At 46.5% G+C, this 23103-nt stretch overlaps 2 protein-coding genes across 2 annotated transcripts; one reads left to right on the top strand and one right to left on the bottom strand.

The window, feature by feature from the left end:
- Positions 1-4917: 4917 nt before the first annotated feature.
- Positions 4918-6448, top strand: LOC125516291. The gene is made up of 2 exons (XM_048681774.1): positions 4918-6076; positions 6258-6448. The coding sequence occupies exon 1, from the start codon at positions 4944-4946 to the stop codon at positions 6000-6002; it is 1059 nt and encodes a 352-aa protein (XP_048537731.1). The 5' UTR covers positions 4918-4943; the 3' UTR covers positions 6003-6076; positions 6258-6448.
- Positions 6449-7509: 1061 nt separating this feature from the next.
- Positions 7510-10399, bottom strand: LOC125515788 (cytochrome P450 709B2-like). The gene is made up of 5 exons (XM_048681288.1): positions 10019-10399; positions 9581-9804; positions 8713-8963; positions 8213-8624; positions 7510-8008 (listed from the first exon to the last, which is right to left on the bottom strand). Exons 1-5 carry the CDS (start codon positions 10275-10277, stop codon positions 7580-7582), a joined length of 1575 nt encoding a protein of 524 aa, XP_048537245.1. The 5' UTR covers positions 10278-10399; the 3' UTR covers positions 7510-7579.
- Between the last annotated feature and the right edge of the window lie 12704 nt (positions 10400-23103).

The raw sequence follows: 23103 nt of genomic DNA, 5'->3' as shown, positions 1-23103 counted from the left end.
AACTTAAAGGCATCTAACGCCTCTTGGGAGAAACAAGCGTCGCGAAGAATTGTCCGGCGACGCCTGTGCTTCATGGCACTCTCCACCTCAGAGTTGGTGGCAGACAACCTGTCCACATCCTCCGTCGGAAGAGCGTCCGGTGCGCGCCTTGTGTTCGGCCCCGCTTCCGGGCCAGGCTTTGGAGCCTGGCTGGTGGAGGCGCGATTGGCGGTCTCTCCGAATATAGTTCGGCGAGGTCTCTTTGTCCTGAAGAGTGCTCAAGTGTTAATATGCCCTGAAGGTACGACACCTGTGATAAAGGGATGCGCCATACCTTTGCGCTGATGCCCTAGTTCGGACTGCCCCTCTTTTCTGCCCACGGGGCCCTGCGGCCACTCGTTGGCTTGTCGCCGCAGGTTCCGCCTCCTGTTTCTGGGAGGCCGGGATTAGCCCTGGATAATCGGTCGTAATGGCCACCAGGGCGTTGTCCTTGCTCAATTGATGGAACACTCCATCAATCAGATCCACCAAAAGCTCTGGATCCTCTTGTGAGTCCGGGTCAAGGGACCGTCCTAGGTCCTCGGGTTGTGGAGGAGGGCTGTTCATTTCTTTAACAGCCTGGCGCAGTTCCTGCGTCGGAATCACTACGATCAAATATTTAACAATGGGGATATAAAATGGATGGGCAAAGTTTGATCACTCACCCAGCTTGGAGGATTGTACATGGAAAATCCACCCTTTGGGTCAACACGGAGAAAATCCTCCTCTTCTCCCTTGTACAAAGTGGACAGGGTCTTTACTAGAGCCGCAGCCGAATCCGGCCCCTTACGGCCGTAGCGGGTGGTGTCGTTCTCCCCGTTGAAGTCCCACATGGGGTGGCCTCTATACTGTAGCGGCTGCACCCCTCGCATGATGCATGCGGCCATGACCCCGATCATGGTTAGTCCGGAATGAGCTAACAATCTTATCCGGCCCATCAGGTAAACAACGTCCCTGTCACTTTCCCTCTGAGGGCTCCGTGGGCGCCAGCTTAGGCGCTTCTTTAAGGGAGCATTGTTGAATTCAGGGAGGCCGATCCGGACAGGATCCGGTAGCGGGACGTCTTCTATGTAAAACCATTCCGAGGGCCAGTCTTCGGACGCCTTCTTTGGGGTTCCGGACAGATAGCCGGTCCCGGCGATGCGCCATACTTCGGCTCCGCCCACTTGATACATAGACCCCTTCTTGGAACGGGGCACGAGGCAAAATAGCTCCCTCCACAGTCCGAAATGAGTTTCAACACCCAAGAACAGCTCGCAGAGGGCTACAAAGCCCGCAATATGCAGTACTGAGGCAGGCATGAGGTGATGTAGCTGGAGGTCGTAGAACTCCAGCAACCCCAGGAGAAATGGATGGATTGGGAATCCGAGGCCCCTTATTAAATAAGGGACAAGGCACACCCGCTCTCCTTTGGAGGGATTAGGGGCACTCTCCGCTTGCTCTCCGCCGTTGTAAACGGCAAGACCGGCTCGAACCGGGACCATATAGGCCTGGGGAAGAAATCCCTTTGTCTGGAGCGTCACTAACTCGCTATGAGGGATGGAGCATCTTTCCCAATATCCAGGCTTAGGGCTAGAAGGGCGGTAGGAGGAGTCGCGACGGCTGGCCATGGTGGAATGTATCTTTGTCGAAAGCACTCTGATGAACACTTGTGAAGGGGGAAGGTGTGGTTTGGATCTAAATCCTCGTCTCCTTAAATAGGTCAGCTTGTTTACATGGCTGGGGGTGTGAATGTAAAAATACCCAGACCTTTCATATTCGTTTGACACGTGGGGAGCGGCCATTATTGGGCGCAGAAGCCAAGGAGCGCAACATCTACAAGAAACCGGACTTTATTCAACAGGTACATGGAATTTGGAGGAGAACCCGCCTTGCAATGCCGAAGACAATCTGCGCGCCGGACTCATCATCATTGAAGCCTGGTTCGGGGGCTACTGAGGGAGTCCTAGATTAGGGGGTGTCCGGATAGCCGAACTATACCTTCAGCCGGACTCCAGGACTATGAAGATACAAGATTGAAGACTTCGTCCCGTGTCCGGAAGGGACTTTCCTTGGCGTGGAAGGCAAACTTGACGATACGGATATTCAGATCTCCTACCATTGTAACCGACTCTATGTAACCCTAACCCTATCCGGTGTCTATATAAACTGGAGGGTTTTAGTCCGTAGGACAACATACACATCAACAATCATACCATAGGCTAGCATCTAGGGTTTAGCCTCTCTGATCTCGTGGTAGATCTACTCTTGTACTACCTATATCATCAATAATCAAGCAGGACGTAGGGTTTTACCTCCATCGAGAGGGCCCGAACCTGGGTAAAACTTCGTGTCCCCTGCCTCCTGTTACCATCCGGCCTAGACGCACAGTTCGGGACCCCCTACCCGAGATCCGCCGGTTTTGACACCGACACTTATAGTGATGTGCATTGCCGAGAGGGCCCAGAGATACCTCTTCGACAATCGGAGTGACAAATCCTAATCTCGAAATACGCCAACTCAACAAGTACCTTCGGAGACACCTGTAGAGAGCACCTTTATAATCACCCAGTTATGTTGTGACGTTTGGTAGCACACGAAGTGTTCCTCCGGTAAACGGGAGTTGCATAATCTAATAGTTATAGGAACATGTATAAGTCGTGAAGAAAGTAATAACAACATACTAAACGATCAAGTGCTAAGCTAACGGAATGGGTCAAGTCAATCACATCATTCTCCTAATGATATGATCCCGTTAATCAAATGACAACTCATGTCTATGGCTAGGAAACTTAACCTTTTTTGATTCAACGAGCTAGTCAAGTAGAGGCATACTAGTGACACTCTGTTTGTCTATGTATTCACACATGTATTATGTTTCCGGTTAATACAATTCTAGCATGAATAATAAACATTTATTGTGAAATAAGAAAATAAACAATCACTTTATCATTGCCTCTGGGGCATATTTCCTTCAATGCCTTCAACAAGGGAATGACACCGAATAGTGCCGCCATCGCCGGCCTCGGCAGCAGCCGCGAGCAGGTCTTCACCCAGATCTGTTCCAATGGCCTCCATCAAGCGTCTTGTGCACGGATTGTCCACCACCGCGACCGCCGCATCGCCCGTCACGAGCACAGCCGCTGACACATCGCCGCACGCGATGCGCATCGGACCGGGACGCCGCCGGCCGCGACCAGGCCAGATCTGGGAAGAGGAATCAACCTCCACCGCAACATCGGGCCACGCGCCGGAGCATCCAAACGCCGCCAGCCCCCGGCCAGCGCTCACCACGGAGCCCCGCACCCCTAAGTCGCCGCGCCCGCAAGTCCAGATCGAAACTCAAGCGGCCCTCCTCCAGCTGCTAGATGCTCCCAAGACGAGAGGGAAGAAGAGACCTAGGAGAAACGCCCCGCCGCCGCCGTCACTGGAGCCCGCCTGGGCTTCGCCGGCGGCGCCTCAGGCGGCGGCGCGACGAGGGATGAGAAGGGGAGGGCGGTGGGTGTCGCCAGGACGCCCCCCCCCCCCCCCCGTGTCGCCAGAGGAGGGTAACGCGGAAATACTGTATTACTCCAAGTGTATGTCATGTAATGTACGTATACGTTTCACGGTTCCACGTAGCCCATACATATATGCAGTTCTAATTCATCGGGTCAGAGTCAAATACGTCCCAGGCAAGTAGGGGTGCAGAGCGGCGCCCGAACCCAGCCCGCGCGGGGAAGGAATGGCCCGTCGCCGCCAGCGCCGCACGGGCAGGGCCCGGCGGACCAAGCCGGCGGCAAAGCTCCATTGCAGCTCCGACGAAGCTCCAATGCAGCCAGCAAAGCTCCATCGCAACTTTGGCGAGGCTACATTGCAGCGCCAGCTATGCTTCCAACGGACCGGCGTTGCTCCGATCCAGCTTCAAGATAACATCGCTGGAGTTACAGTGCCCCTGTCGGGTGCTCGCCGCGGTCACCGCCGCCGCGCCGACGACGCTCCGTTGCACCACTGGACAATATCGACAGAGCTTCATTGCAACACCGGCGCCCCCTCCCCCCCCCTCTCCGTGAAGCTCCATAGGCGGCGACGGGTGCTGCGATGCCGCATGGCGGCCATGGCGGAAGCTCCGACGCAGTGCGTGGTGACGATGACAGAAGCTAAGATGCAGCGCCTGCGGCCATGGCAGATGCTGCGATGCATCGTTGCCGGCGACGAGCACTCCATTGCAGCTCCGACGCCGGTGACTTGTAGCACTATTAGCGTTGCCTCGAGGTTGCACCGCAGAGTTGTGCATGGATGAGTTGCTGCGTCGCCGCACCAACGGTCGTCGTCGAGCGTCGCATCACATCACCGGCAATGCCGGCGAGCGACCGCCTCCCCCATCCGTGTGTGTCGCCTCCATGGAGTTGCAGCACGTGGCGGTGCCGCGCGGGGCTCCACCATCCTTCATTATGCCACGGGATGCAGTAGGGTGGTTGGTGCCGTCGCTCCTTCTGGTTCGCTTTCATGGACTTGTTGGTTTTGCGTCGCCATGGAAGCCTCTCTACAAACATAAGATGGGAAATAAAGGGTGGAGGAGCGACGACGCGAAGGGATAAGGCTGCAGCTGGGAAAGCAGTGGATGGGTCCGCATGACACGTGTCCATCAATGCGCACGGTTTATCTTTCTCTGTTATCGTCCAGTGGATTCTAAATGTTTTCCTAATATTATTGATAGACTCCTCGTAGAAAAATCACTCATAGACAAGAGTCCGTTCATATATAACTCAAAATTGCATATAGTCCAATATTTATCTCGAAATAACGTGTGTTTCTATAACTCCATATACGTGCATACATTCAATATTTGAGAACATACTTGAATAAGTTAGGAACTCGTGACAGGCATATATAGTATGTATCCAGCAGCAAACCAACGAACGCCCTAGATTGATCGACTCCATCTCCACCATCCAGCAGCCGCCATGGACCAGACGCGGTGGGCGGACCTCCTGCCGGACTTGCTGTGCGAGATCGCCGCATGGCTGGACGACGTCGCGGACTTCGTCCGCTTCCATGCCGTCTGCAAGCCATGGCGTGCCTCACGCGACGAGGTGCGGCCGCCGTTGTTCCTGCCTTGGCTCCTCGCGGCGGACGGCAAAGATTCGGCCGCCCTCCGATTCAGATGCATCTTCTCCAAGTCCAGCTATCGGTCCATGCTGCCGTCCACGCCACCGAGGTACCGGGTGTGCAGCGCCACCGCCATCAGATACCTCACCATTGAACATCCCCGCCATTGTCTCTACGATCTTCTCACCCGAGAAACTGCCCATAACATGCCTCGTCTCCCGTACAACGTCCGCAGTCAGTGGGACAAGAAAAATCCCCAGGGAATTATCTACGGCGATGGCACGATCCTGCTCTACAGCAGCAGCATCACCAACGTCAGCTATGATCATTCCATCAGGGCCATGTTCACGGCGGCTCTCCTGCACCCTGGGGACTCAAAGTGGACTCTCATCGACAGGACTTTTGATGACGTCAAACACTTGGAGTGCCATGCTGCGTACCACGGAGGCAGGATCCTGGTCACTATGGTAACCGGTAGTATCTTGCAGGTCATCACGCCAGAAGCCGCTGCCACCGGTGACTTGTTGGTCCCTGGCGAATACGAGTGCAAGGACTGCTACGTCTTTGAGTCCCATGGCGAGCTGTTATGGGCATCGGTTCGCACCTCCTACAGTGTTTCCTGCAAAGAAGGTACCTGCAACGTTGATGCCCTATGGGTGTTGGTGCATAAGCTAGAGGAGGAGAACGCGGCGGCGCAAGGGAAGAAGATGCGGTGGGTGAGAAAAGATAAGTGTAGCCTGGCGGATTGTGTGTTGTTTCTTGGATCGCCCAATAGCTTCGCCATAGACGCCTCGCGGCTGGGCATTGCGCCTACTTCGTCTACGACAACAGTAAGGACCAATGTAAGGCCTTCCCGCCTGGACATTGTGGCGTTTTCAGGTACAACTTCCTCAATGCCAAGACTGATTTCGTAGAGCGGCTACCTCCAGGATGGGATGACGAGAGGTGCACGTGGCTCGTCCCGCAACCCGCTATTGCTCCAATTCAGGTATATACACTAGTAAAAGAGTTCAAATTGATATTTTTGATAATAGAATATTTCATTAATTTTGTGGTCACATCCATATCAAGTTAATACAGCTGTACCTGTAAGAGTTTAACCCATGAACATATAAGCACCATTAACTGAAAAAAGGTGCTAAAATTTATCTTCGATTTTGTTTGGTCAGGAAATCACTAAGAGGTGCAAGGCTCTAGAAGTGAAGCACAAGCAGCAGAAGATATTAGGATTAAACCCGACGTCCACGTATACATCTGTATACGTCTCCGAGTAGTACTGCCAACTAGGAACGGAGTAGGTCTCGGTCTGTTTAGCTCCTTTATATTCCTGTGTAACCCCACGCTGTAATCAACACAACGAAAAAAGCAATAAAAAGCCCAGGAGCGACATGCTCCTGTAGCTATTACCAAACCAGTCTCGATCTGTTTCTTGTCGCTACGTTCACGCACGAGAGTTCCGTCGACGCCGAAGAGAGAATCGATCGCTAGCTCGAAGTTCACGTACGAGGAGCCTGTGGCTAGACGTGCATGTGCTGGGCACTGACAACAGTAAGGACCAATGTAAGGCCTTCCCGCCTGGACATTGTGGCGTTTTCAGGTACAACTTCCTCAATGCCAAGACTGATTTCGTAGAGCGGCTACCTCCAGGATGGGATGACGAGAGGTGCACGTGGCTCGTCCCGCAACCCGCTATTGCTCCAATTCAGGTATATACACTAGTAAAAGAGTTCAAATTGATGTTTTTGATAATAGAATATTTCATTAATTTTGTGGTCGCATCCATATCAAGTTAATACAGCTGTACCTGTAAGAGTTTAACCCATGAACATATAAGCACCATTAACTGAAAAGGTGCTAAAAATTTATCTTCGATTTTGTTTGGTCAGGAAATCACTAAGAGGTGCAAGGCTCTAGAAGTGAAGCACAAGCAGCAGAAGAAGCTCCAGTAACTAGCCTACCAAGCATTATTCACATCTCGAAACATTACGAGCCTTGTTTCAGGGTGATGGTGCGTAATTTGCCTCTCACGTTTAATGGCTCCCGGCTGGAACTTATTTTCGGCAAGCACGGCAAAGTGACTAGCGCCGAGGTACTCTACCACAAAGATACCAAGTGCTCCCAGGGTGTCGGTTTTGTAACCATGTCGACGGTGTATGCTCATCCACAAGATGCCATAGATGATTTTGGCAAAATGATTTTGGATGGATCCAGTCTCGAGGTTACGCTGGTCAAGCAGGGACGGCCACGGTACCACCAACGACATCGTCTTCCATCTTAACATCACAACTACATGTACCTTGAGCATCTTGCTTGTATTTGTATCCAAGAAGATTCGTCTATTACTCCAAGTTGATATGATCTCTGCATGCATAATTGGTTGCATCTCCAAATCGATTATGTAGAATGCCGTACCACAAGCAAGACACTGAAATTATAATGAATTTACTCTCATGCGTTACAATGAGTTTAATTAGCAAACTTTCTCACCCATCTATAGTAGATTCCTCAAAATGAGAGGCATCCCAAGCCTGGGTGTCAAAGACAGAAGATACTTTGGCTTGTGAACATATGCCGGGGAGAGGGATATGGAGAACTTGCTGAGGATCATTGCCATGACAACCTGCACTTGCACGATGCCAAAGTTCTGACCAGTACACACTCTCGGGCCTAGAGAGAAAGTCAAGAGCGCCTTGGAGTCTTTGGCAGCCTTTGTGACGCCCTGCTCGAACCTCATGGGGTTGAACTCGTTGGCGTCGGGGCCCCAAACTTCCTTGTCTCGGTGTAGCATGCCAATGGGGATTGATATGATTGTTCCCTGGGGTACTTTGATGCCTCCGAGGACGGTGTCGGAGGCAGCTTTCCGCTGTATGTACACAACTGGAGGGTAGAGACGCGATGTCTCGAGCAATGCCATGTGTAGCTGCATAAGTTTAAAGTCACAGTGCATGCTCACAACACATTAGTTATTCCCTCTTTGCAAAATTACATTACATACAAAAAATCTCAACAGTTAAATTTTGTAAACTTTGACCAACTTTATAGAAACAATATGAGCATTTATGATACCGAATACATTCGTACGAAAATATAGGAAAAATGATATTGACAGTTGAAATGTACGCACCAGCTTCAGTTTGGCGAGAACATCCGCGTTGGGTACCACATCGTCGCTGTCCCCGCCGGGGAACTCCCGGAGGACCTCTTCCCTGACCTTGTCCTGCCACTGGGGGTGCACGGCAAGCAGGAACATGGCCCAGACGAGGAGGGTGGCCGTGGTTTCCTGCCCTGCGGCGAAGAAGGTTTTGCACTCATCAATCACCTCGTCAGTTGTCAGCGTATCGCCGCCCCTCACTTGCCGGTGCGGTGTCCACGCCTCTAACAACAGCCCGAGCAGGTCGTCCCCGCAGCCGCCGGTGTCTCCTCGACCATATTTGGCTCCATCTGCGGCCAGCCGTGCCTGCATGATCGACATGATCTTGCTTCTCAGCTGTTTGTTCAGGCGTCGAACGTGCAAGTTACGCCGAGTCGGCAGATACCTGAATTGAACGGCATAAGATTAACATGGTTAATGTCATGAGCTTGGATTCAGAACTGGTCTGTAAGCAAATACTACTATTACTCTACCAGAGTATTGGAGCATCGAGCATGGCCGCGGTGGCGATCTTTTGCATCTCCCGCATCAAGACGATGACCTCCTCGACATCCCGGTGGGTAGTGCCGAAGGCGACGCGGCCGTTGATCTTGGCAGTCAGGTCGTTGAAGGCGTGGATCATGTCTATCTCAGCTGCTTTCTTGTCGCTGTTGCTTTGGTGTATCTGCTCGCCCCATTGCTGTATCATCTGCCTTGTGACCTCTGCCGTCACCGCTGACATGCTCTACACACGGGTTAAATCATTAGCCCATGTGTAGTGTTAGAAGTTACAACACTAATAATGCTCACACCTCACGTGCATTTATAGGAGAAATCTATAAATGCAAGTATAATTAAGACTAATCTAATAGCCAACCTTGTGATCAACCTTAGGCCCTGTTTGGTTTCAAATAAGTCATCAACTTATAAGTCGAAAAGTGCAAAAAGTGACTTATTTTGCCAAACAGACCTAACTTATAAGTCACCCCAACTTATAAGTCATAAGTTGCTTGACCCCAACTTAAAACTTATAAGTCACCCCCTTTTGCATGGGTCCCACCACCTTTACATTAAAAAACAAGATGGGAAGGTGTGCTCAGGTAACTTATAAGTCAGGTGACAAACAAACAGGCATGACTTATAAGTCACTGGTTTTAAGTCACCTGACTTATAAGTCAGGTGACTTATTGGAACCAAACAGGCCCTTAATGTTATTGAATAATTATCATCTTTTCCGTGCATTTAATGTAATTTTTGTTACTTTTTGTGTTCTTTGTTTTGCCATGATGTCTGATTAATGGATCATAAGTTTTTCCCAAAAAAATAGCTATCGCCTGACTATACTATTGACCATGCTCTAACCTTGATCTTCTCATAGTTGAAAGCAGGAAGGACTACTTTCCGGTGCCGCTTCCAATCGTCACCATTTATCAATATGACGCCGTTGCCGAAGAGGGATTTGAGCACGGGGATCATGAAGTCCTTCTGATACAGGCCCGTCCTGTCTGTGAGCACTTGCTTTATCAGCTGCAGGTCGATAGAGAAGATGGCGGGGATCGGCCCGATCCAGAACAGGAACGTTTTGCCTGAACGAACAAAAAAAAGTTATGAATACTATATTCGAGAATTAATTAAATATGATTAAGGATAATGTTGCAACTAGATATGCAACGACCAATCATCTCAATCCTAGCTTGTAGGATCATATTATATCGAAAGGAAGATTCAGTTCCTCGAGGAGTTTGGGAATAGGTAGCTATCAGTTTAATCTAAAGAAGCCATTTACCGTTAGTACTTTACCATAATCGGCAACCCATCTGTGGAACTGCGGCAGCAGGATGGGCATGATGTCGTGGCACCCGGCGTCGAGGGGCGGCACGCCTCTCCGGCCAGCGATCAGCAGCCGCTTCGCCTCCGGCAAGGACCCGGCCAGGAACGTGTAGGGCGGCCCTCGGATCCCCTGCCTCACGAACGACCGCGCCACGGTGCGCGGCCGCCACACGAGACGCCACAGTGCGAGCAGCAGGGCAAGGAGGGCGGCAAGCTGCAGGGCCGCCATGCCACAAGAGACTGGTAAGGCGTGTGACCAAAGGTTCTATCTCACTGAAACCCAGCCGTGCGGCCAGCATGCGGTTGGCAGCATCGGTGCCATGCCTTTATCAGAGAAGGTCGAGCCGAGTTGGTCAGCTGGCGTAATCCTGGACGAAACGGCAGTCCAAGAAAGTCCAAACGGATGGCACCTCACACGTACGCAACAGAATTTAGGATGCGGACAATTTGCACCATTCCAAGATAGGGGCTGTGCGTCCGTCCACTTGCCTACTCTAGGTGTGAGGCCACGGTCACCTCCAACACTATTCGGTTGGTGGCTAACTCTCATCATTTCCGACCCGTGATTTACTTGGCGATACAAATTGATGTATTTACAAAATTCTACATAGAGTGTGACATGCAATGAACTCTTATCCTTTCTTTATTAGCTCTACTAGAGTGTGATACGCAATGAACTTTATGTATACATAGTGTACGTATCTACCAAACACACCAAATCACCACCACGCGGTTCCTTGCTTCCATTTCTCTCTACCACATTTCATTATGTATGCACGCACGCAGTACATAATGAGTTAATAACAAAAATGCTGATGTCAGCAGAATTCCATCTTAGTTTGTAAATGTGTTTTAGCGCTCTCAAGCGACAAACCTTATTTATCAAAACTTTGACAAAGTGCAGCAACCGTTCGCCTGTCACAAAACTGTGCCACCCTCCACCTCGCAACCCGGCCATCGCGAGCCTCACTCCCGAATCCTTGAAACTTATGCCAAGGACATCGCCAATTCGCCAGAAAGGAGTACCAACGGTTTCCCAAGCACTTGGACGTAGTAATCAATCAGGCCATAAGGGAGCAGGGTATCAAAGGACGTAGCCGCGCCATCGACGTCACAACTCGCCGTGCAGGAACTGGTGGAAAAAATTGGTAAGGCACGTGGGCCCATAGAAAATCATGGTGCGCGAGGATGAGGACAGATGAGACAAAATATGAAGGAAACACACGATCTTAGAGATCGAACAGCGCACGAGCGACCTGCCGCGAGGCGCACCAGTTCCGCCCAGCGAAAACCGTTTACCTTCCTATGAATTCTATGGGCTTGTTTCTTTGCTGTGTGCATGAGCAATTTAACAAGGCTCGGGCCAGTTTTTTCTAAGAAGGAGAAGGGAACAATCCAAAATACAATATGGTTAAGTTGAAATTCCTTTGGATGCCAAAAGCTAAAGGTGGGCATTATTAATTCCAATGTGATCAATTGCACCTTTTCACGTAAACACATGGAAACTAATCACCACCACGAACTATCCGTAACTTATGCAAAAGATATTTCAGGCCATTGCATGGAGTATCCACAACACGACCCAAGTTGCTGCGACTCACCCATGGTATTCCATCTTGTTGCATCATAAAATGCCATTACCAACACAACTCAGCCAAAAATATGTTTGTTCATGCATTGGAATTGAAGCAGGCAGCCACAACGATATGAAACAAATCAATCAGCCAGCGACATGATGGACATGAGCGTGTGGCATGGGTATGTGTATAGTACTACTTAAAAAGAACAGTCATGTGCCATACAAAATGGTATTTTGCGGGCCAAAAACATTGAAATCTTATTGGTGAGATGGACCTTTTGATAGCAACATATAACAAGCTTCAAATCAACAAGATGACCATGTGGTGCTGCTATTTGACGTACAACGTTTATTTCATGACATTCTAGATGATTTTACATGGCAATCACCTCAGATCAAATCGACTGCTAACTAAATAGTATTGTACTCTTCTTCCTACACGTCAAGCCACCTGCGGTATCACTTTATATTTTGTAACGCATGTTCTGATTCAACAATGGCCGTTTTAGAGCGGCAGCGCCGAGCACGTGCACTGCTACTATTTTCCAACAACTAATGGAAGGATCTAGCTGCTAGCTGGACCGGAAAATGATACATTACACATTCCATTTGTGTGGAGGTAGTTCTAGTTACATGATGCTTTCAACATTTATGTACCATAAAAATGGTACTGTTTGAGACACAAATATTGAGATCTTATTATGGAAGGGTATTTCTTGTGATGGCAGCAGGGAGCCGAATATTCTTCACAATAAGAAAACCAGGCAGCCAAAATAGCACGCACCACGTAGGACCACTAAAATCCCGATCGATCTCCAGATTTTTCTCAATAGTAAAAGTGCACATGCAATGCATGCCTCCATATGCTTGTGAGTACAAATAATATTAATAATAAAACTAAAAGAATGGTTTCTTCATCCAAAACATTACTACTTTTAATTCATTTTTTGCGAGGTTACTTTTAATTCATTGACCATCAAATTTACTCATAGCGATACATATATGAAATAAAAATGACAGAACGAATGAGGTTGAATTTAACTGACAGATTTATTACATTATTATACAATTCCGTTTTTTAGTTGTTTAAAAATTGAAGGGAAATATTCTCATTTTTTTGTAAAGGAAACGACATTGTAAGGTCACCCTCTCTTTCTTAGGTGCATATGCACCCCCATTGGCCTAGCCCAATAGGCCGGGCCTACAACACACGCACCAGCTAAACAACTGCGTGTCAACACCTAAAAAACTGCGTGTCAGAGTGCAGGAATGGTAGGTGGATGCACCCCCTGCTGTGAACAACAACAACGACCGAGGGCCATGCGACGCCAGCAGCCGGTGTCAACCACTGTGTGAAGCCAGGTACTGTTCTGAAAGTAAGTTAATTTCCGGAATTTTCACTTTGACAAAGTGCAGCCACTGTTCGCCTGTCACAAAACTGTGCCACCCTCCACCTCGCAACCCGGCCATCGCGAGCCTCACTCCCAAATCCCTGAAAGTAATGCCAAGGACATCGCCAATTGGCCAGAAAGGAGTACCAACGGTTCCTTCCCAAGCACCTTGGACGTAGTAATCAATCAGGCCATCAGGGAGCAAGGGTATCAAAGACGTTGCCGCGCCATCAATGTCACAACTCGCCGTGCAGGAACTGGTGGAAAAAATTGGTAAGGCACGTGGGCCCATAGAAAATCATGGTGCGCGAGGATGAGGACAGATGAGACAAAATATGAAGGAAACACACGATCTTAGAGATCGAACAGCGCACGAGCGACCTGCGCGAGGCGCACCAGTCCGCCCAGCGAAAACCGTTTACCTTCCTATGAATTCTATGGGCTTGTTTCTTTGCTGTGTGCATGAGCAATTTAACAAGGCTCGGGCCAGTTTTTTCTAAGAAGGAGAAGGCAACAATCCAAAATACAATATGGTTAAGTTGAAATTCCTTTGGAAGCCAAAAGCTAAAGGTGGGCATTATTAATTCCAATGTGATCAATTTCACCTTTTCACGTAAACACATGGAAACTAATCACCACGACGAACTACCCGTAACTTATGCAAAAGATATTTCGGGCCATTGCATGGAGTATCCACAACACGACCCAAGTTGCTGCGACTCACCCATGGTATTCCCTCTTATTGCGTCATAAAATGCCATTACCAACACAGCTCAGCCAAAAATATGCCTGTTCATGCATTGGAATTGAAGCAGGCAGCCACAACGATATGAAACAAATCAATCAGCCAGCGACATGATGGACATGAGCGTGTGGCATGGGTATGTGTATAGTACTACTTAAAAAGAACAGTCATGTGCCATACAAAATGGTATTTTGCGGGCCAAAAACATTGAAATCTTATTGGTGAGATGGACCTTTTGATAGCAATCACCTCAGATCAAATCGACTGCTAACTAAATAGTATTGTACTCTTCTTCCTACACGTCAAGCCACCTGCGGTATCACTTTATATTTTGTAACGCATGATTCTGATTCAACAATGGCCGTTTTAGAGCGGCAGCGCCGAGCACGTGCACTGCTACTATTTTCCAACAACTAACGGAAGGATCTAGCTGCTAGCTGGACCGGAAAATGATACATTACACATTCCATTTGTGTGGAGGTAGTTCTAGTTACATGATGCTTTCAACATTTATGTACCATAAAAATGGTACTGTTTGAGACACAAATATTGAGATCTTATTATGGAAGGGTATTTCGACAGCAACATATAACTATCAATTTCTCAACAATATGAATCCACCTAATAAATATCAACAGTACTGATCATACAGTCAAACGCCCTCATCGTGCACGGCCTTTGGATCCATCTCTACCACCATGTTAGTGTTTTTTATTTGATAAAGGGCTCTTTAACTCATAATGTAGCATCAAGCCAACACACATCATAATGAGTGACACCTGGCTGCTCCATGACTAGGATGCACACAACCAAAACTAATAGTCTCACAAGGTGGATGGAATAGAAAGAAGACTCACTGCTAGTTCTTCTATTCTCTCTAAGGGTGCTTGTTTGCAGCTTCTTCGGCCCGCTTTGTCTTCCATGCCTATTTATAATCCATGCAGTCTTCGGTTACCTCCTACGATTATCAAGCAATTGGAGAGGACTGACCATATGGTGACTCCCCAAAGCAATCTCTTGATGCCTGGTCTATGGTCTTCAAACACAAGATAAATGGTTGTTTGGGAGTTCTAAACCTTCAAATCAAGAATAAAGCTTTACATACTAAGCAAGTCACAAATACTACACCAATGACTATGTTCCTTGTGTCTTCTTAATTTCGAATTCATATTATGATGGTTTTTTTCCACATGCCACTCTCCTCCATGGATCCTTTTGGTGGAGAGATGTGATGAAGCTAAGTGATGGTTATATAAACTTTACTGTTGTCTGGGTCAATATGGGGGATTATCTCGACTTTTGACATCCAGGATCTTCAGTATCTACAAAATAGTTTGACACCTCTATCAAGAGACAAATTTTTTTCCTTCCACCCTCTGTTGAAACCATGCATGATTCTTATTATCTGCGGAATAGTCTTGGACAACTAAGCATGGTCCTTATCCAACAAAGAGTTTCAACTAGCTCTTGCATAGTAATCTACCAGTTGATGACCCTTGCAAGTAGATTTGGATGAGAAAATGCACAATGAAAATTAAGGTTTTTTTTTCTAGCTCCTGGTCAATGACAGGCTTAGTACAAGATATTGTTGTTGCATAGGAATTGGAGAATGACTTATGATGAACATCACTGTGTACTATGCCCTTTGCAATCACGAATATAGAGATCATTTCTTCTTTTCCTACAGTTTTTGTATTTGCATCTGAAACTATTTGCAGATTTCATGGGGTCTTGCATCTTCTATAAGAGATTGCATCATGGCTACTATAAAAGCTTTTGTACACCCCCCACCCCCCCCCTTTTGATGTGGTCCTAGCTGCTGATTAGAACATTTGGATTATTGACAATGAGCCATTTTTTAGGGGGGAGGCCTACTTTCTAGAGGTAGGTTTTCCTTACTTGTATATAGTTTTGTATAGTTTCATTTCTTTTTTTTGTTATTGTTGCAATTACTTGTTTTTGAGTAATAATGCTTGCATGGCATATGCTCCATAGTAATTAGTAAAAAAAAGTCTCACATAATATAAAAAGAACATAGTCGCAACAGTAAAATCATACGAGAGCAAAACTGTGCTTTTGTAATGGAGGGTGGTGGTCCTATCCGATGATATGGAGCCACCCATGTTGACTAAAAAACTCCTTGCCCCCCTGCTCCAGCAGCATACACACCGCCATGAACAACTGTTGGAATTCCATTAGGTATATCGTAGACCACATATGAAGCCAATGTGTATAACCGTTGATAACCTGCATGAGAGAAGAACTTCCACCTATTTAAATAAAATCATTTCTACATAGCCAAAGTGAGCATAGTAAGATAAACACTGCCACCCTTATTAGAGTACTGTTTTTTGATATTTCGTCAAGCCAGTGACCATATATATTAGCAACACTTTTGGGGAGATACAAATTTAGCACTTCTTAGATTACTGACCATGTCGAATGGACAAACATCCATTGAATGAAAAGGTGTTTGATTGACTTGTCGTGAGTCCAAAAACTACACTTCTTGCTTCCTTGCTTCTGCTGGCGAGTGAGGTTGTTCATTGTCAGTACAACGCCTCTGCGAAGATAGCACATAAAAATAATCACATTAAGTGGGATATTCAATTACCAAATTTTATTATTATTGTCCATTGCAATCTCCGAGTGCCAAAGCATGGGGTACATAGAGCTGACTATAAAGTACCCATTTGTTTTCAAGGTCCAGTGAAAGATATCCAATCCTTGTGTTAGGTTAATCAAATCCATATGGGATAGAAGATGTTGCCATGACACAAAACCGGAGAGGATAAAATCCCACCTAAATGATATGTACAATAGGGAGGAGTTGAGGTACAATGCCTTATCCACTTGTGCAAAGAAACCATTCTTATTGCATACCATGATGTACAAGGTTACTGTTCTGACAGTGGCATTTCATAGTTACGTTTCCTCCGAGAAGAAAATTTCAAAGTCATCATTTATCGTGAAAGATCCAAAGTAGGAGATGTGTTTCTTTGCCGGCGTCACACAATCCCCGAAATGCAAATCTTCGGGCTTCCAACATGGCCGAGACACTGCTTTTGGGTTGAAATACTTATTAGAAGGAGTGTTTGCCAGACACCATCCTCAGTAAGGAGCTTGAAGAACAATTTACTAAGTAAGACATTGTTTTTTATGTGGAGGTCCTAAATATGTAAACTTCTCCCTTGTATTTTGGTCGACAAATCACACATCACTTTGGTAGCCTATATTGTTTATTTACACTGTCTTGTTGGGGAACGTAGCAGAAATTCAAAATTTTCCTACGTGTCACCAAGATCTATCTATGGAGAGACTAGCAACGAGGGGAAGGAGAGTGCATCTACATACCCTTGTAGATCGCTAAGCGGAAGCGTTCAAGTGAACGGGGTTGATGGAGTCGTACTCGTCGTGATTCAAATCACCGATGACCAAGTGCCGAACGCACGGCACCTCCGCGTTCAACACACGTGCAGCCCGGTGACGTCTCCCACGCCTTGATCCAGCAAGGAGAGAGGGAGAGGTTGAGGAAGACTCCATCCAGCAGCAGCACAACGGCGTGGTGGTGGGTGAGGAGCGTGGCAATCCTGCAGGGCTTCGCCAAGCACCACAGAAGAGGAGGGAGAGAGAGATGCAGGGCTGCACCAACGAGAGATCGAATCACGTGTGTTATGGGCAGCCCAATGCCTCAATATATATAGGGAAGGGGAGGGGCTGCGCCCCCTCTAGGGTTCCCACCCCTAGGGGGGGGCAGCCCTAGACGGGGAGCAAGGGGGCGGCCAAGAGGGGATGGGAGAGGGAGGCGCACCAATATGGGCCCTAAGGCCCATATCCCATTAGGGTTTGCCCCCTCTCCATCTCTTAGGCGCATGGGCCTTAGTGGGGCTGGTGCCCTTGGCCCATGCAGGCCAAGGAACACTCCCTACAGCCCATGTGGCCCCCCCGGGGCTGGTGGCCCCACTTGGTGGACCCCCGGGACCCTCCCGGTGGTCCCGGTACGTTATCGATAAACCCCGAAACTCTTCCGGTGACCAAAACAGGACTTCCCATATATAAATCTTTACTTCCGGACCATTCCGGAACTCCTCGTGACATCCGGGATCTCATCTGGGACTCCGAACAACATTCGGTAACCACATACAAGCTTCCTTTATAACCCTAGCGTCATCGAACCTTAAGTGTGTAGACCCTACGGGTTCGGGAGACATGCAGACATGACCGAGACGTTCTCCGGTCAATAACCAACAGCGGGATCTGGATACCCATGTTGGCTCCCACATGTTCCACGATGATCTCATCGGATGAACCACGATGTCAAGGACTTAATCAATCCCATATACAATTCCCTTTGTCTAGCGGTACGATACTTGCCCGAGATTCGATCGTCGGTATCCCGATACCTTATTCAATCTCGTTACCGGCAAGTCTCTTTACTCGTTCCGTAACACATCATCCCGTGATCAACTCCTTGATCACATTGTGCACATTATGATGATGTCCTACCGAGTGGGCCCAGAGATACCTCCGTTTACACGGAGTGACAAATCCCAGTCTCGATTCGTGCTAACCCAACAGACACTTTCGGAGATACCTGTAGTGCACCTTTATAGCCACCCAGTTACGTTGTGACGTTTGGCACACCCAAAGCATTCCTACGGTATCCGGGAGTTGCACAATCTCATGGTCTAAGGAAATGATACTTGACATTAGAAAAGCTTTAGCATACGAACTACATGATCTTGTGCTAGGCTTAGGATTGGGTCTTGTCCATCACATCATTCTCCTAATGATGTGATCCCGTTATCAATGACATCCAATGTCCATGGTTAGGAAACCATAACCATCTATTGATCAACGAGCTAGTCAACTAGAGGCTTACTAGGGACATGGTGTTGTCTATGTATCCACACATGTATCTGAGTTTCCTATCAATACAATTATAGCATGGATAATAAACGATTATCATGAACAAGGAAATATAATAATAACTAATTTATTATTGCCTCTAGGGCATATTTCCAACAGTCTCCCACTTGCACTAGAGTCAATAATCTAGTTCACATCGCCATGTAATTAACACTCACAGGTCACATCGCCATGTGACTAACACCCAAGAGTTTACTAGAGTCAGTAGTCTAGTTCACATCACTATGTGATTAACACTCAATGAGTTCTAGGTTTGATCATGTTGCTTGTGAGAGAGGTTTTAGTCAACGGGTCTGAACCTTTCAGATATGTGTGTGCTTTACAAATCTCTATGTCATCTCCTAGATGTAGCTACCATGTTCTATTTGGAGCTAATCCAAATAACTGTTCTACTTGGAGCTATTCTAAATTGTTGCTCCATTATATGTATCCGGTATCTCTACTCAGAGCTATCTGGATAGGTGTTAAGCTTGCATCGACGTAACCCTTTACGACGAACTCTTTTACCACCTCCATAATCGAGAAAATTCCTTAGTCCACTAGTTACTAAGGATAACTTTGACCACTGTCCTGTGATCCATTCTTGGATCACTCTTGTACCCCTTGACTGACTCATGGCAAGGCACACTTCAGGTGCGGCACACAGCATAGCATACTGTAGAGCCTATGTCTTAAGCATAGGGGACGACCTTCGTCCTTTCTCTCTATTCTGCCGTGGTCGAGCTTTAAGTCTTAACTTCATACCTTATAACTCAGGCAAGAACTCCTTCTTTGACTGATCCATCTTGAACAACTTCAAGATCATGTCAAGGTATGTGCTCATTTGAAAGTACCATTAAGCGTTTTGATCTATCCTTATAGATCTTGATGCTCAATGCTCAAGTAGCTTAATCCAGGTTTTCCATTGAAAACACTTTCCAAATAACCCTATATGCTTTCCAGAAATTCTACGTCATTTCCAATCAACAATATGTTAAAACATATACTCATCAGAAATTCTATAGTGCTCCCACTCACTTCTTTGGAAATACAAGTTTCTCATAAACTTTGTATAAACCCAAAATCTTTGATCATCTCATCAAAGTGTACATTCCAACTCCGAGATGCTCACTCCAGTCCTCAGAAGGATTGCTGGAGCTTTGCATCCTTATTAGCATCTTTTCAGGATTGACAAAACCTTTCGGTTGTATCACATACAACCTTTCCTCAAGAAAATCGTCGAGGAAACAATGTTTTGACATCCTATCTGCAAGATTTCATAAATAATGCAGTGACTGCTAATATAATTCCAACAGACTCTTAGCATCACTACGAGTGAGAAAATCTCACCGTAGTCAACTCCTTGAACTTGTCAGAAAACATCTTAACGACAAGTCGAGCTTTCTTAATGGTGACATTTACCATCATTGTCCGTCTTCCTTTTAAAATCCATCTACACTCAACAGCCTTACGACCATCAAGTAGTTCTTCCAAAGTCTACACTTTGTTTTCATACATGGATCCTCTCTCGGATTATATGGCCTCAAGCCATTTATCGGAATCCAGGCCCACCATCGCTTCTCCATAGCTCGTAGGTTCATTTTTGTCTAGCAACATGACTTCCAAGACAGGATTACGTACCACTCTGAAGTAGTACGCATCCTTGTCATCCCACGAGGTTTGGGAGTGACTTGATCCGAAGTCTTATGACCAATATCATAAGCTTCCACTTCAATTGGTGTAGGTGCCACAGGAACAACTCTTTGCGCCCGGCTATACACTAGTTGAAGTGACGGTTCAATAACCTTATCAAGTCTCCACCATCCTCCCACTCAATTCTTTCGAGAGAAACTTTTCCTCGAGAAAGGACCCGATTCTAGAAACAATCCTTTATTGCTTTCGGATCTGAGACAGGAGGTATACCCAACTGTTTTTGGGTTGTCCTATGAAGATGCATTTATCCGCTTTGGGTTCGAGCTTATCGGCCTGAAGCTTTTCCACATAAGCGTTGCAGCCCCAAACTTTTAAGAAATGACAGCTTAGGTTTCTCTAAACCATAGTTCATATGGTGTCATCTCATCGGAATTACGTGGTGCCCTATTTAAAGTGAATGTGGTTGTCTCTAATGCTTAACCCATAAACTATTGTGGTAATTCGATAAGAGACATCATGGTATGCATCATATCCAATAGGGTGCAGTTATGATGTTCGGACACACCATCACACTATGGTGTTCCAGGCTGTATTAGTTCTGAAACGATTTCCACAATGTCTTAATTTTGTGCCAAACTCGTAATTTAGATATTCATCTCTATGATCATATCATAGATCTTTTATCCTTTTGTCACGACGATCTTTCAACTTCACACTGAAATTACTTGAACCTTTCAATAATTCAGACTCGTGATTCATCAAGTAAATGTACTCAACATCTACTCAAATCATCTGTGAAGAAAGAACATAACGATATCCACTACATGCCTCAGCACTCATTGGACTGCACACATCAAAATGTATTACTTCCAACAATTTGCTTTCTAGTTCCGTTTTACTGAAGCCGAGGCTTTCGGTCATCTTGCCCATGTGGTATGATTTGCATGCCTCAAGTGATTCAAAATCAAGTGAGTCCAAACGGTCCATTTGCATGGAGTTTCTTCATGCATACACACCAATAGACATGGTTCGCATGTCTCAAACTTTTCAAAAATGAGTGAGTCCAAAGATCCATCAACATGGAGCTTCTTCATGCGTTTTATACCGATATGACTTACGTGGCTGTGCCACAAGTAGGTGGTACTATCATTACTATCTTTTGGCATGAACATATGTATCACTACGATCGAGATTCAATAAACCATTCATTTTAGGTGTAAGACCATTGAAGGTATTATTCATATAAACAGAGTAACCATTATTCTCCTTAAATGAATAACCGTATTGCGATAGACATAATCCAATCATGTCTATGCTCAACACAAACACCAATCTCGATGGTAGAAGGAGCGTACGATATTTGATTATATCAACATTGGAAACACTTCCAACACATATCATCAGCTCACCTTTAGCTAGTCTCCGTTTATTCCGTAGCTTTTATTTCGAGTTACTAACACTTAGCAACCGAACCGGTATCTAATACCCTGGTGCTACTAGGAGTACTAGTAAAGTACACATCAACACAATGTATATCCAATATACTTCTATCGACCTTGCCAGCCTTCTAATCTACCAAGTATCTAGGGTAATTCTGCTCCAGTGGTTGTTCCCCTTATTACAGAAGCACTTAGTCTCGGGTTTGGGTTCAACCTTGGGTTTCTTCACTAGAGCAGCAGCTGAATTGCCGTGTCATGAAGTATCCCTTCTTGCCCTTGCCCTTCTTGAAACTAGTGGTTTCACTAACCATCAACAATTGATGCTCCTTCTTGATTTCTACTTTCGCGGTGTCAAACATCGCGAATATCTCAAGGATCATCATATATGTCCCTGATACATTATAATTCATCACGAAGCTCTAGCAGCTTGGTGGTAATGACTTCGGAGAAACATCACTATCTTATCTGGAAGATCAACTCCCACTTGATTCAAATGATTGTTGTACTCAGACAATCTGAGCACAAGCTCCACAATTGAGCTTTTCTCCCTTAGTTTGCAGGCTAAGAAAATCGTCGGAGGTCTTATACCTCTTGACGTGGGAACGAGCCTGAAATCCCAATTTCAGCCCTCAAAACATCTCATATGTTTCGCGACGTTTCAAAACGTCTTCGGTGCCTCAATTCTAAACCGTTTAACTGAACTATCACGTAGTTATCAAAATGTGTATGTCAGATGTTCGCAACATCCATAGACGACGTTCGAGGTTCAGCACACTAAGCGGTGCATTAAGGACATAAGCCTTCTATGAAGCAATGAGGACAATCCTCAGTTTACGGACCTAGTCCGCATAATTGCTACTATCAACTTTCAACTAATTTTTCTCTAGGAACATATCTAAACAGTAGAACTAAAGCGCGAGCTACGACATAATTTGCAAAATCCTTTTGACTATGTTCAGAATAATTAAGTTCATCTTATGAACTCCCACTTAGATAGACATCCCTCTAGTCATCTAAGTGATTACATGATCCGAGTCAACTAGGCCGTGTCCGATCATCACGTGAGACGGACTAGTCAACATCGGTGAACATCTTCATGTTGATCGTATCTTACCATACGACTCATGCTCGACCTTTCGGTCTCTTGTGTTCCGAGGCCATGTTTGTACATGCTAGGCTCGTCAAGTCAACCTAAGTGTTTCGCATGTGTAAATCTGTCTTACACCCGTTGTATGTGAACGTTAGAATCTATCACACCCGATCATCACGTGGTGCTTCGAAACAACGAACTGTCGCAACGGTGCACAGTTAGGGGGAACACTTTCTTGAAATTATTATGA

Source organism: Triticum urartu, chromosome 6 (assembly GCF_003073215.2).
Source record: "Triticum urartu cultivar G1812 chromosome 6, Tu2.1, whole genome shotgun sequence".
Lineage (NCBI taxonomy): Eukaryota > Viridiplantae > Streptophyta > Magnoliopsida > Poales > Poaceae > Triticum > Triticum urartu.
Note: the sequence above shows the minus strand (reverse complement) of the source record. Positions and strands in the feature narration are given on the sequence as shown.

Coding starts and splice junctions, on each gene's coding strand:
- LOC125516291 (XM_048681774.1), top strand. CDS start 4,944: ATGGACCAGACGCGGTGGGCGGACCTCCTGCCGGACTTGCTGTGCGAG.
- LOC125515788 (XM_048681288.1), bottom strand. CDS start 10,277: ATGGCGGCCCTGCAGCTTGCCGCCCTCCTTGCCCTGCTGCTCGCACTG. Junction 9,805..10,018: donor CAGATGGGTTGCCGATTATG/GTAAAGTACTAA, acceptor TTGTTCGTTCAG/GCAAAACGTTCCTGTTCTGG. Junction 8,009..8,212: donor TTCTCGCCAAACTGAAGCTG/GTGCGTACATTT, acceptor AAACTTATGCAG/CTACACATGGCATTGCTCGA.